At 37.4% G+C, this 15,884-nt stretch overlaps 1 protein-coding gene across 1 annotated transcript in view; it reads right to left on the bottom strand.

Annotated features, from left to right (window-relative positions):
• LOC117400743 (serine/threonine-protein kinase 17A-like) overlaps positions 1–9,849 on the bottom strand; it is a 35,779-nt gene extending 25,930 nt beyond the window's left edge. Inside the window, exon 1 of the mRNA XM_034001060.3 lies at positions 9,369–9,849. Within this exon, the coding sequence (XP_033856951.3) occupies positions 9,369–9,547 (179 nt within the window). The 5' untranslated portion in view covers positions 9,548–9,849. The remainder of the gene's footprint in view (positions 1–9,368) is intronic.
• Positions 9,850–15,884: the final 6,035 nt, after the last annotated feature.

Below are 15,884 nucleotides of genomic sequence, written 5' to 3' on the forward strand. Positions count from 1 at the left end.
CTGACTTTTCTGATTTCTGTTTAATATTTGTGTACTTAATAAAATACTACTGTTGATTAAACATTCCTTGTCTCTGGCGTGGGTATGTGTGTTCATAGTAAATCCTTGATCTTTGTAACATGTCATTTAAATATTTTTAATAAGAGAACTAATCAACCCAGATAAACTCTAAATTATCAATTATTGAATTGTTCCTACAATAGAAATGTTCAGAATGTGAAGCATAATCTAATTCCTATAACTTCTTTTTTTTTTTTTTTATCCAGCGATATCAAGAAGTGTTTAAACTTTCAGTTTTTATCTTCTTATTTATACTGCAGCCTATCACAGCTTGTGACCCCTTATTCATGTTATATACTGTTAACACTGACTTTCCAAATACAGGTGTACATAACCATTTTATTTACTATACATTGAAAAAATACTGTATTTCACAGTTACAGACAAATAAGGGCATTTGCATTTTTCACCCAGAAGAAGGCTTAAAAAAAAGACTATGGTTTGCTTTTGGACACATGGATTATAGCTTTTGGATTATAGGCTACATTTTGGATTTCTTACGAGGAAAATGTTAAATGCAAAATAGGATTATTATTTTAATTGAAGTAATTGTCCCATCTGAGTTTTTTTAATACTACAAGTGCTAGAAAATATTAGTTAGTGTATTTTGACTCAGTTGGAATTCAAGTAATTAGACATAACATTTAGTAAAGGTTAACGGTTTGCAATGTACCATTATTGATTTTTTTGGACAGCTCCGGTTTTGCCACTACACCGTGGCATCATAAACTGTGATGCTGATCTAAAATACAGTATTAAAGATTCCTAAAAAATCAAACCAGGTTAAAGTACACTTCTAGATCATTTGATCTACCCCTCATACTATACACTGGACTTCCCTGATCTACGCACCACATTACTGGATCCTCAGCTGATGCACTATCCTTGCACTACTATTCTGTCATTGTAGATATAACTTGTTGTAATCCTAACTTGCTGCATCCTAGTTCATATTGTATTTCAGTAGTATTACTTGCACTTACTGTAAACAATACTGTATTACATATGAAGCTTGCATTGTAACTCTGTACTGCTGTGTAACACCTGTAAGTCGCCTTGGATAAAGACATCTGACAAATAAATATATATATATATGAATAAATAAATAATAAATAGATAGATACCTGAATCTGAATTCCACAGGGACGGTGAAAGGCTTTCACCACTAGAATGTCATGTTTTGTTATTGTGGATCCATTATACGAGTTCAACAAATTCCTTAGTAGATGGTAATCCACATTTTTTGTACCTTTTGTTGTGCAAATTTGGAGCAAGTTGATATTAAGCCCCATATTTGTCTTTTGGAAGAAATTCATTGAACCAACTTTTTTATTTTTCATGTTTTCGTTTATGTGAAACTGGACGAATTGGGTCAATTGTAGTGTACCAGTGGCTAAGGCCCTGTCCACACTACATAACCGATCTCGAGAACCGTACTCAAAACCTCTCTAATTAATCCAGCTCAAAGCGTCCACACTGAAGTACTGTTTCATGTTTAGTCAGGTTTAATGCATAAACGCACCATTAGAATAGTTCAGTTACAATTCCCAGCGGCGCAATGAACCGTGGAAATTAATACGCTAGTATCCCACCATGCACTGCATTTTATTTTAAAATAATGTGTTAGGCCCCATATTAAAAGAGGTCCATATTGCATAAATGAAGTATTGTGGAAAAAAGTGAATCTGAACACACACACACAAGCAGGGCGTGAAGTTTTCAGGTTTTATTTTTAATCAGGTGAAGTCCCTTTAAACAAATTGAGCTGATTCTGTTTTATAATTAAACTCAGAAAAAGCTGTTAATTACAAAACAATCTTTGTTTTTACCTTCATATCTTGCCTGAGCCTAATTCTGGTCCTCTTAATTTTATTTCAAACAGAGCTGACAAATTACGTAATTTGTTCATCCCCGATCCTACTTTTAACTCGCATTTCATTTTTGCAGTCACCTAATTTTAACGTTGTGTTTTTGTTATTTTCCCCACTAGTTTAACAGAGATGTCCTGACAGATTTTTTGAAGCATAAAAATGAATACCTAGTGCGGAGTGTACACTGGTAACAAGTCCTTCAGGTGCCTGTTCTGAGTATTTCGCTAAACATACCACAAAGCATGTAGTTTGGTATTACAGTGTCTACACTTCTGATAAACCGCACTACCTGATGCGATCTAATTAGAACCGGACTCGAGACTACCTCCTGAGGTGGTCTCGAGTCCGGTTCTCGAGTCCGGTATTAAATGCTGCGTAGTGTGGACGCATTTAGCACTTTTAAGCCGGCTTAAATGCAACTAATACGGTTTAAAGGCATAGTGTGGACAGGGCCATAGTCCACATCAAGTGGACTAAAATGCAGACTAGAAAGTCCTGCAAATGTACTAAATTAATCTGGACTGCAGCGTAATGTTCTAATTTAAAACTAAAATCCTCTCCATTAATCCAAATTAATAGTAAATTTTAAAAAAAAAAACATTGTCATGTGACATTTGTTATACTACAGATGCGCCCTAGGGCCATGCGAGAAATAAAAACTCAAAATTTCGACTTTAAAAACTAAATTTCGTCATTCTACATACGAGCGAGGTCTGGGGAAAAGCAGAAGGAGGCGGAACTCGGAACTCTTGCTAACAGCACTGCTGTCTGAAGACTCACTACTTTCAGGTTTTAAAAAGTCTACAAACAGGCTTTTCTAGTATAAATTAATTTCCCCAAATATAGACTCATATCTGTTTGAAAAAGCAGCTAAAGATTGGAGTAAGCATGTTTTACACAGGATTGATCAATAATTCCTCTACATTTCTCTTTTGGCAATATACAGTTTTTAATTAAGTTTTATCAATAAAGAGTGTCTAGCCCCATTGACATTTTTATACTGCATAGACAAATGTCTCAATGAAAAAAAATTTGGAGCAATACAAATTATGTATTTCTATTAAGTATTATAATGACACCAGCAAAGGTGTCTATACTGTGTCATTAAAGGTGTAATTCCTATATGAAGAACATGTTGCCCCAAGGTATCTATTATCCAGTATCCAATAATAAAAACAAGCCAGCCGCAGCCCTATATTAGTAATACTCCATTAAGGCTGGCTTGTTTTTATAAAAAAAAATGCCTTGCCCCAGGATAATGCAGTGTATCAGACTGTATGGATTTATATCACTAGGAAAACAGTTGAGATTCGCAAACACAAAAAGGACATTGCATCTGCAGATCATTAGTGTATGTGCATAGACAGCATATTGTCAAAATATTAAAGTGCAATCCATAACCCAGGTAAATAATGACACATTGTAACTGATGTGACACAATTGCATGTGATACATTTTTAATTGTTTTATTTTTTCTATTAAAAAGTATCATCTACTGTAACTGAAAGCCTCAGTTCAACACACTGCGAGTTCATTTTTCAACTGGCTAAGCCGGACCAAGACAAAACTTACTGGACAGGCCACTAAAACAATGTGAAACGTCTACTATGCCACACAATTACTCCACCACAATAAATATTAAAAACAATAATCACATATTTTTTAATTAATCAAAATGCTCATGGACAAAGACAAACCTGCCCAAGCATGGCACTAAATCAACGAGAAACGTCTTACAGACTATACCACACAATTAAAAAAGTATGAAAACTCATCATAATAATTATTACAGTATTTTTATTGTGTAGACTAGAGATTTTTCAAGACGTTTGGCATTGCTTTTGTACCCTGTCTGTGCACTTTTGTCTTGGTCTGGCTTTCACCCTTCCCTTCTTGATCTGTGTGCTTCATATAGCCTTCTCTTTCATGCCATGTTACTGAAAAAACATCACCAACTTGGGCGACTTTCATTGAAATTAGGTTGTAAAGTACCTTTAATTTATGTATAAAACAGGTGCAAAACCTGACAGAAAAGGCTGTTGGAATGACAGTTTTTCTAAATATAACTGATGAATCACTCCCCATTTAAGAAAAAATGTAAACACGAAGTTTCGTAAAACATTTCTAAAAAAAAATCTGAACACAACACTTTAATGAATAGAGGCCAATGCCACATGTTTCGCAATAGACTCATATCTCTTAAGGAAAATAGTTAAAGGTTTGGGGCAATGCGATATATATGTTAATTGTAGCTGTTATTTCTATATGGAGAACACTTTGCACAAAGATAATTTAGTATTTTCCAAGGGGTTCTTTACATAGAAAGGCCAGTCATAATTCACTAATATATACAGGTGCGGGTGAGGGCATTTTCATGTTGGATGCAGGTGTGTAAAACGCATTGCCCTAAAACATTATTTATTTTTTCTAAGATATATCTGCGCACACTATATAAAAATGTGAAATTACTTTAGGACAATCCATTCTCACATAGGAATGACACCTTTAAATGACACCTTTGGCGACGTCATTATAATATGTAATAGATACAGGCCTAAGTCATTTCCATTGCTCCAAACTTATGTATTTTTTCAAAGAGACATTTGCTAAAAATGATCAATTGGGCAAGACACTCTTTATTGATAAAACAGTCTTAATAAAAAAAATGTATATTGCCTAAAGAGAAGCGTAGATTAATTATTGATCAATAACGTGTAAAACATGCTTACTCTAAACTTTAGCTGCTTTTTCAAACAGATATTATTCTATAATATGTGGGAACATGAATTTGTACAAGAAAAGCCCGTTTTTAGACTTTATTAAAACCTGACGGTAGTGAATTTGAGGCTTCAGGCAGCAGTGCTGTCAGCAAGAGTTCCAAGTTCTGCCTCCTCCGGCTTTTCCACCCAGCTTGTTTGTAGAATGGCGAAATTTCATGTTTTTAAAAGGCAAAATTTAAAGTTTTAAAAGACAAAAAGTTTTTTTTCTCGCATGGCCCTAGGACTCTTCCAGAATATACAAAATGATCGACAAGGTGGTTTTAAAAATATCTTCTTCAAACAAGTTCATTAAAGAAATAAGAACCTTAAGTAAAACCACAGCTAAGGCAGGTCATATTGTATTGAGCTGTATCATTTTACTATTCAGCAGCAAGCTACGCTAAACAGCAAAATCAAGTAAGCCACCTTTAAAAATGGATCAGTTTGTATTTGGTATTCAAATAGCAAATAGCAGTGTGTTGAATTTGCAAGTAGTTATTATTGCATATTCACTATGAAATAACACATTGCATATTCACTATGAAATAACAAATTGCATATTCACTATGAAATAACACATTGCATATTCACTATGAAATAACACATTGCATGTTCACTATGAAATAACACATTGCATGTTCACTATGAAATAACACATTGCATGTTCACTATGAAATAACAAATTGCATGTTCACTATGAAATAACACATTGCATGTTCACTATTAAATAACAAATTGCATATTCACTATGAAATAACACATTGCATGTTCACTATGAAATAACACATTGCATGTTCACTATGAAATAACAAATTGCATGTTCACTATGAAATCTGGAAACAACATCAATTAAAATATAGCACAGCTCTGAGGGCTGCCAGATCTTATTTTTCCTCCCTTGTTGACACAAAACAAAAATAACTCTAGGGTACTGTGAAAAGATGTCTTTTGTGGTGACATTAGACCAGAAAGGAACACACAGACAGGCAGGTGAAACTAAGACGCAATGGCGCTCAGTGCTTTATTAAACAAACGAAAAATAAAAGATTTATACAAAACAAAAAGACACAAAACAAAAGGGCATGTTGGCCAAACAAACAATTATACTAACAAATATTGTGCTGGCGGTTCCAGCACAATAGCAGTTGTTTTAGCTTTTCTTTTACCTTTTTATTTCTCCTCTCCTTAACTCCCGTTCATTACTCCCTGAACACTCTCTTCCCTGTGCAGCCAATCTGCCGGTCTTTTTTATTCTCGGCCAGAGTCTGCATGAGTTTAATAATGACTGTCAGCTAATTAAATACTCTGTAGCTGATCAGTCATGCATCTTCACAAGGTTCTAAAAACACACAAAACAATAACACATAATGGCGGCGGCTTTCATCAGGAGATGCAGGTTTGGCATAGGGGCATCCCGACCAGTCGTGTCCTCCTTACTCACATCGCCCGCAGCAGCTCGGTGGAACCTCGGAGCATTCCCTCCAGCGGTGATCCTCCTTCCCGCACCAGGTGCACTAGGGGAACATGTTCTCTGGTTCCTCTGGCCGCTGTTGCTGTTGCTGCTGGGGCAGTGGGAGCAGCAGTCTACCTCCCCCTGCTGGTAGTGGACACCGAGGCGACCCCTGCTCCTCCCTCTCCTGATGGACAGGGCAGCGGGTCACATAGTGCCCACCTCTGTAGATGGGGCATAGCTGGGGTAGCTGTCCGAGGGGGTATCAGGGACAGTTTGTGCGGGAATGCCCCGGCTCAACGCAGAAAACAATGAACAGCGCAAAAAAAACTAAACAATGAACAGTACCACAATTTAGGTACAGACTGTATACTGTACCTAAGCACATATATTCACTGTACATTATTCAGCAAACTAGGTTTGCTACTTAAAACTTCTATTTAAGATGCCTTCTCATGCACTCAAAACGGTTCAGTATCACGTCTGAGGGTAGGAATATTGTATACTGTAAAAGCCTATCAGTACATTTACTGTAACTGACTTCTTAATAATTTGGAAATTATTATTGACTTTCCCCTTCTGGTGTGTTTATCATACATGAAAACACAGCTTTATTTCAGGCGCTATTCTTTCTCATTCCTCTATTATTATTTATTTATTAGCAGACGCTTTTATCCAGGGCGATTTACAATTGTTACAAGATATCTCATTATTTTTAATGGTGTCCATTAAAAGATTCACTTTACTGTATGTGCACTTCCACAGATGGAGTAAGTACATGTAAAGTATTCCAGGGATGGATTATTTAACTTCGTGTCACTTTGCCAACTTTTGCCTAGGAGATTGGGACTATTGTCTCTAGAAAAATCTACTGTACAGCTATGGCCAAAATATTCGCATCAACTAGAATTTTAGGATTGAGAATAAAAAAAAAAACTACATAAACATAATTTAGTTTTTTTTTATTTAACATGTAATCAAAGAAACTACAAAATGATATTACAAAAGTCTACCGGAAGCCATAATACTCCCGCAACTTGATTGAGACTATGATTCGGTTTTATTAATAATGTAAAAAAAAAAAAAAAAAAAAAGGCAGCTCCTTATTTTTAATTCAAACCCAACGCAAACAGCAAGTGAAGTTAAATTAATTGAATTAATTAAGAGGAAACTATTATTTGCAAAACAGGTTCTAACATTTTTGCAACGAGACACTAAGATTTTAAATCCGGGAAAAGCAATTTAACTGAACTCGTTTTTCGTGATAAAAATAAGGAGCTGCATGTCAGCTTTGCTCTCTTAATGATGTTTGGCCCCACCTATATGTGTGAACAGGCATTCTCCCACTTGAATCACATCAAAAACAATTTGCACTCAAGATTAACAGAAGAAAGCCTGAATGCTTGCATGAAGCTAAACTTGACCAGCTATAAACCAGACTTCAAATGAGCAAAACGATGCAGCAGCAGAAGTCACATTAAAGAAGTGCACTGTAAGTACAGTAATCAATTATTTTTTTTGCACTTTAAAAGTACATAAATTGTGTGTATTATTGGCTCTTTGCAGACCACTTGCTCTAAATTTCCATTCAGTTTGGCTCTTGCACAAAAAGGTTGCCGACCCCTGCTACAGCCTATCCATTTTCTTCTGGCATGCAGGGGGCTGCAACGGAAACCCTTTGTCTAAGGTTGATAGAGGGGGGTCAGACTCCAGAAAAAGCTTTTTGTCAGCAGTCTACCATGAAAGATGGATTTATTAATTACTTTTTTTTTTTTTTTTTAAAGGCGGAATGCCAGCAGGCCAACAAAAGCCTGGTCTTTAAAGGGTTAAACGTCTCTATCACACTCCAATCCCATCCCATCATGCTGTGAGACATAGCTTAAATGGGACATGAGACTGAACAAATGTTACCTCTGCATAGGGCGCGAGTGGTCAGAAATAATTTAACACCACTTACTAAACAGTGTTTCTCAATGAACAGGGCACGTGATTCTTTCAATGTCTGTATCGTACTCTCCATGGTTCATAACCCGTCACAAACCCCTGAGTAATGCTGAGCAAAAAACAGTGGGTATGCTCCACTTAAGGTATTATCTTTTAGGCAGAAAAACATCCCCACATGTAACAGGGACTGGGCTGAATGCCAGACCTTTACTACAGTAGAGCAGTACTGTGCTACAGTTTTTTTGCTAGAGGGTATTGTAAATAGAAAATTATGCAAGTTATAGAAAGTCACAACATGAACTAATTTCTACTGAGGGAAAAGCGCAGCACTGTATAGGGAGTATTTTTCTTGGTAGACTATCAATGCCTTCATAACACTGTACAGTGATATGTTTGCAACAATATCCTCAATAGTTCAAAACATGAACAAAAACAATCAATTTTTGCATCAATACCCCTTAAAGGAATACCGTACACTGATCTCAATGCAGTGATGGAAATAAAGAGTACACTGATAGCAGTTTAAGCCTTTCCCGTTTTACTTTTAGATATTAGATTATCCACCCCCAGGTTAATTAAACTTTTTTATTTTCTGTTCTATATCACAAATTTGGAACAAATTGTCAATATTCAACTTTAAAAAAATAAATAACAATAATTAAACTACAAACACACTGACACCTTTATGTCTTGATACAGATTTGTGTTTCAGAATTAAAAGTCTTGATCCCAATAAAACCCTTCAACAGTGAAACTCCATTGTTTTTTTCATGTATTGTTAATAAATGAATACATTACATATGAGTGCATGCAGAGGAGCTGTACAGTCAGAAACAATTATCACGTGTTGACAGCCAACAAAGTAGTACAAACTTCCTGTACATGTATCCTTATTAACTTCAGATTTGTTTGAATTACAACGCGCAATGTTTGATAGTTTTGAACAGGCAGATTAAGAAGAATATTCTTCATACACACAAATTACTTACAGAACAGTACATTCCTAAATGAATGTGCCAAAGTTATATGTAGAATATACAATAAAAACCAATACCTTTTTTATTTAAACTGTCGTTTCGTTTTTCTGGGTGATATGAAAGAATGATTTAATTAATTTTTAAATGAAAATGCACAGGCAAAACCCCCAAATTAAAAACAACATGACGCACATTGTGAACTTAACAGCGGCAGCTGGTTTTTGGAAAATGAAGACTTAAAATCCTGAGCATGTCAGTAGTATCAGCACCATGCAATTTTATTCAAAATGCAACTGTGTGCGCTTACCTGCCCAGTTCTTTCCCTGGGATGAGGCTGTAGATGTTGCTGAAAGGCTCGGTACGGATGGGAGTTTGGATCTCGGACAGTAAACCAGTACGACTGTGGCTCTTTTCCCCATTCTGGCTGTGACACCGGGTGTTGGCGCTCTGAGGACATTCAGGGATCATCACACCGGGTCGATCCATACACTTCAAAACCCTTGTGCAAGGCGCACACACACACGATAACCTAACAGCAACAAAACAAAACTAACTACAAACTCGAGTAAAACCCCAAAGCACCGTAACCAATATTCTTGGATATCGTATTTACTCTGGGTCCCCCCAGCTGGATGAATAGCATTTATTTTTCCTTCCATATATAATTGTTCATATTTGATTCAATTAAACCTCTCTAGATATTCTGACCATCTCACTCAAACTCAGTAGGCGACATATCTAATACAAACTGAACGAAACGTCTTTCTCTCTAACCACTCGTCACCGTGGAAACGCCGCTGATTGACAATCTAATTTTCCTAAAGCAGGAGGAGCTGTTGCACGAGCCAGTTATATGTATTATACTGGACTGTATTACATTACATCGTGCAATCCAGTTATTCTGCACAGCTGTTTATTTTATTTTATTTTATTTAATGCACAATCATATATATATATATATGTATATATATATATATATATATATATATGTGTGTGTGTGTGTGTGTGTGTATATATATATATATATATATATATATATATAATTTACTCTTTATTGTATTGTTGTTAAAATTGTACTATTTTAATGTGATCTGATACACACAGTAAACAATAATTGTATTATTATTATTATTATTATTATTATTATTATTATTATTATTAAAACATTGTCCTAGTGCATTCCACATTAGGGTGTGCATCACATTACAGAGGAAAACATAATTTGATATTTTCAAATTTCAGTCGTGTTTTTTTTGCCTTGTCCAAAATGTTATAAACATATTGTAGAAGCCAGATACATTTTCTTGAATATTTTCAGACTATAAAGTTTGCCAGATTTACCTACAGTGAACATTACAGTTTACAGGATGGAGAGGATGGCTGGGGAGGGGAGTTGATGTGGCTGACCTCTCTTCAGGAATGTATTTTTTGGGGACACACAATGACCTCTGCTGTTGAAAGGTGATATTACAGGCCTACTGTCACGTACAGTCCTGATTCTGTAATTCACTTTTCTGTGTATGCTGATGAAGTGTGTTGTATATGGTTCATAGACACGTTATCTGAGTGATCAGCCAAAATACACTGTTTCATTTAAAATAAATTACAACAACAGTGTAAATGTGTAACAGTGGTCATGGTATTTTCTAGCAAATTCACAATACAAAACTACAATTAAATTACAACAGCAATGTAAATGTATAACAGTGGTCATGGTATTTTCTAGCAAATTCACAATACAAAACTATAATTTGTTTAACAAGCTTAAATGTCACTTTATAAAGAAGTAGAATGCTGGTCTTTAGAAAAAAATACTTAAAATATGTAAATACAAATACATTTAGAATAGTAATGATCCTTACATTTTTTAACAGCAATACATCTCTCTTATGTGGGTCTGTTTGAAACTGTAACCCTGTTAGAAATTCCAGCATTTACCAGAACCGTTTATCTTGGCCTTGGTAGTTTTCTGTTTTTAAAATGGCCACGTTGGTTCAATTTTAAATTAAAAAACAGGCAATTTAAATTCACTTTATTGTAAAATTCTGGTCAATTTTTGTCTATACTTTTAAACAAACGTAGTTGGTGTAAAATTAAACCTAAACAAGTAAATGTATCAATTCCTAAATTTTGCTGGTTACTCCCAAGTAGTTTCAGGGATTTTCAGCAGATAAGCATTTTTGATAGATATTTATTTGTTTATTATTACTAGTGTTGAAGGTCCTGTAATTACAGTACTTGTAAATTTCCATTGTTGTACATAACAGAAATGCTGGTTTATTGCTCTTTCCGACAAGATATAATGGGGCTGATGTAAGGATAGGTGTAGTGCAAACAATTGTGGCTGCAAAATCCAAATTGCCTAGCGGATAGGCAATTATTTTGCACCGCAGCCTAAGTAAGCATAAGAGCAATACAAATTACTCAACATGCACAAACAATGAGCTGCAATCATGATAATAAGGGTCACAATGAGCGTCGCCTGTGCATTGAACTATTTAGCGGCTGCACTTACGTCCCAGAGGTGAGGTGAGTTAGGAGTAAAGAGAATAGCAGGTGCTGTATGAGATTTGTGGAGCACGAAAATCAAACCAAAGAAAAAAAATATGTCAGGAAAGGCAGCAAACTTCTCTTGGCGCACAGAAAAGAAAAGAAACGTTTTCTGAGGAGGAGCTGAAAGTCCTTACAACTGAGATGAATCAGCATGAAATTGTCTTATTTGGAAAAGCCTCAGCCAACATCAGTTATGATACCAAAGAGGCTATATGGTCCTCTATAGTGGAGAAAGTCAATGCTGTCAGTGTTACCAGGAGGGGAGTCAACCAGGTGATGAAAAGGTGAAATTCAGCTATTAGGTCTAGGATGACCTGCAGAGTGAGAGGATCACACCTTACTACAAAACCACAGTGCCAATAACTGACACAATAGTTTTCCTTAAACACAGTGTACCCAGAGATGTCAATTAGTGGCTAATCTAATTCAGCTCCCAAAGAAAAGTTGGCCTGTTTGTGTATTTTCTCAGTGTGAGTGTAATACACACAATAAGCTGAGACTAAACATTTTAGTAAGGGCAATATATATCCTATAAGAAGCCCACACTCCAAACTAATTGGGACCAGGGGTGTTATAAAATCTATTTATTTGGGTTGCATATTTTGACTGTAAGACTGTTTAGGGTTTTCCCAATCCAGAAACCTACACAAATAATTGCAATTGATGTAATTGCAATTCAAATTTAATGTACAATACAGTAAATGCCACAGATAGAATTAACATATGTATGACAACAGAGCAGAGGAGTATCAAACAACAAGAACATTTGGCTGCCAGGGGTTTTTGGATAATAGTCTTGTTCATAAAACCAAGGTTGTGAAGGGGTCATAGGATAACATTTAGCTCAGTGATTACAAAAAAATGCCCACAAAATAGAAAGTTCAAAGTTTTAGAAAACAGTTTATTGGAGTAGCCCATTAATTACTATATTATATATATATATATATATATATATATATATATATATATATATATATATATATATATATATATATATATAAACTCATGCATATACTGCATGCATATGTCTATGGTTATTTGGGCAATTTTATTACATCCAGCTTGAGAAAAGTTGAGAAAAACAGCTATGGTGTATCTATCTACAGTGGTAAATTTGTTTAGGATTCCACACTCCCTGTTTAAGTCACTGTGTAGCAATTCCCATGCTACATAATGTGGGTGTAAGTCTCACCCACCTGTCCCTTTAATTAGGGTCAGTAGCCTGGCCAGGTCAAAACTTCATTTCCCATAGTTCCTTGCAACCACCCTCTATTCATCCTCTCTCCCCATTGGCTCATTCAGATTTCCACCCCTCCAATCTCAGAGCTCCTTAGTAGCCAGCACTTGTATTAAAGCTGGCTAATCAGGCCTGAGGGAGACTCCCTTTCTCAGCGGAATCCATTTAACTACAGCATTTTCTCTACTTAAATTTCAGTGAATCCATTACCATCCTTAGATAATTCCAGTGCATCCGTTTATTTTCTTTTGTCACTGCGCTTTGTCTAAACTGCTCTTTTTGTTTTCACTGTTACTTGTTTAAGTTTAGCTGTTTTTCTAGGTCTGTTTAGTGTTTGTTGTTTTATGTGTGACAGCCTCCATTTTTTCCTGATCCTCCTGATTTTTTCCAAACAACTGTTCACCATTCAACTCAACACTACTGGACAGTCTCAACAATTTCAACGTACTCAATGTTTTCAACTTTCTACAATCACCATCATTTCGGGACACTTTGCTGGACTGCCTTATTTGTGGGTGAGATCATTTCTTTTTCGTTTGGATTGTTTCTACTTTAATTTGATACTTTGTGTCCTGTATTTTTTTGTTATTTTGTTACTTTGTATGGATTTCAATTACCCTGCTTTACTGGACTTGTTGGGCCTACCTGTCATTCTCCCACCATTGCCATAGAGACTGTTAAATGTAATTGTTTCCACAAGACACTGTTTTCATCTGTATCTATTTATTTATCCTTGGTCTTTATCTGTGTGTGTTGTGTTTGTGAGTGTGGGTTTATTGGAGACCCTCCGGACACCATTCATTTCTACTTTGTGATCTGTTTAGCCTTCTGTTTGTCCCTATATCTGTACCATCTTATTTCTTACCTGTTACCTGCAATTATTTGAATTACTTTCTTATCATTATTCATTTCATTCATTTGTTCATTTTTTCATTTGTTGACATTATTGTTCACAATAATAAACTGATTGTTCGTGAAATTGACACCTCTGACGTCCCTGCTTTTGCTGTCTGTCACTCTTGCTGACTTATTTAGCTATAGGAATAGGGCCAGTAGTTTCTCCTTAGGGAGGACAGTGCAACTGCTTCTCAGTTGTGCAGAGTGATCGTTACAGAATTGGTGGCCCGTACGGGGACCCTTTGTGTCATTAAATTCATATCTAAATTCATCAGTTTAAATTGTTGGGAACTTAATGTCAGAAATGGAAGATCAGACCTTGACTTCGCTAAACTTCTCTGAGATTGGAGATAGACCCCATGTGACTATCAGAGAGCCTATCACAGAGAGAACCACCCGCATTAGTGACCTGTACATTACACAGGAAGGGGCAGATCTTTCTGGAGGCGATGATGATGAAGGGAACCTTACTGACAGTGTTGTGATAGGGCAATTGACTGAGTACTGTTCCCATCTCACTGACCGTGTTGAGCAACTGGAAACACAGCTGTCTGAGTTACAGGAGAGCAGCATTAATCGTGAACAGGTCCTGCGAGGTTACATCGAAGGACGCTTCACAGATATGGAGAATCGAAGGCAAGAGGCCCTTGACGAAATGGATAAGGAAGTGGTGAAGTGCCTGAAACGCCGCGATGTGCTGTGGGGAGAAGAGCTGATGAAACTCTTCAAAAAGACCAGCACCCCTCGTCTACCACTTTCTTTGCCGTCTTTCTCCTCTAGAAAGCAGTCTGCACCACAACAATTCTCCTTTGACGGTGGGTCTGCTGATTACCATGGCTCCAGAACTGAAGGAAGTCTTTCCCAAGCAAAACTGCCCATTAAAATCAACTTCCCAGAGTTTGGCAGGGAGGCCAGCAGCGATGCCATTGACTTCCTGGACAAATGTGATGAATTCCTAGCGCTACGACCCATGACACCAAATCAGATCCTGGCAACCATGTCCAGTGTGCTGAAAGGCTCAGCAAAGAGCTGGTGGGTTGCAGAGCGCAAGGGAATCCACTCCTGGGAACAGTTCAAGACTGTCTTCCGTCAAGCCTTTCTGCCGTCTGACTACCAGACCGAAGTGGAAGACCGACTCTGCTCCAGAGTCCAGCTGCCTGACGAGCGAATCCTTGACTTCGCCTATGACTACCGTGCCCTATGTCTGCGCTGGAAGCCAGACTTGGAGGAGACTGAGTTGGTTTGTCGCATTCTCAACAGCTGTAATCCCAAACTGGCAAGCTCCCTTAGGGGAACAGTGAAGACAGTGGCAGAACTGGTGCGCATCGGGACCCAGGTGGAGAGAGACAACGCTGCCCAGCGGGAATACTGGGTCAAGTCAAACTCCAGCAAAGCCTTTCAGGACAAGAAGAGCCATAAAGGAGCTACGAAGAAGCCGGCAGAGGTCAGCATGGTGAGAAGCCAGAAGAAGAAAAATATAGTTCCTGCTGCAAGCCTGACTCTGCTGATCGTGGATGTAGGCGTTCGAGGGCTCCAAGGGCCTGCAGTCCTGGACACTGGGAGCACCTTCACTCTGATGAGAGAGAGTCTCTGGAGGAAGATCGCTCATCCAGGGGAAGAGCTGGAGTCTGCACAGGACCAGTATTTCATGCTGGCAGATGGACAGTCACACCAGGCCAAAGGTCAAGTTCGCCTCACTTACCTTCTCCACGGAGAGATCTGGTTTCTAGGCACATATATCCTACCGGATCATCACCTGACGTTTCCCCTGGTTCTAGGCTTGGATTTCCTGGAGAAAACTCATACCCAGATTGACATTGTCAATAGGCAGTATGGTGTCAAACATCAGAAGGATTTCTCCTACCATCCTTTTTTGCCACGGTATGAGGGGGAAGCTTCCTGGGACAGGTCCTTATCGAGTGTCAGCCTCTACTTCCATACATCTTGCCAGCCACCTACCACCTCTAATCCAAAGCCATGCCAACCGGCGAAGGTGACCATGACCATCACTTCAGCTGAACCATCTCCTGTCGAGCAACAACTCCAGAACCTCCAGCAAAAGTGGTCTTCAGTCTGCACTGATAAGTTGGGAATGACAACAGTCACCCGTCACTCCATCTCCACTGAGGACGAAGT

Source organism: Acipenser ruthenus, chromosome 4 (assembly GCF_902713425.1).
Source record: "Acipenser ruthenus chromosome 4, fAciRut3.2 maternal haplotype, whole genome shotgun sequence".
NCBI classification, from domain to species: Eukaryota; Metazoa; Chordata; class Actinopteri; order Acipenseriformes; family Acipenseridae; genus Acipenser; species Acipenser ruthenus.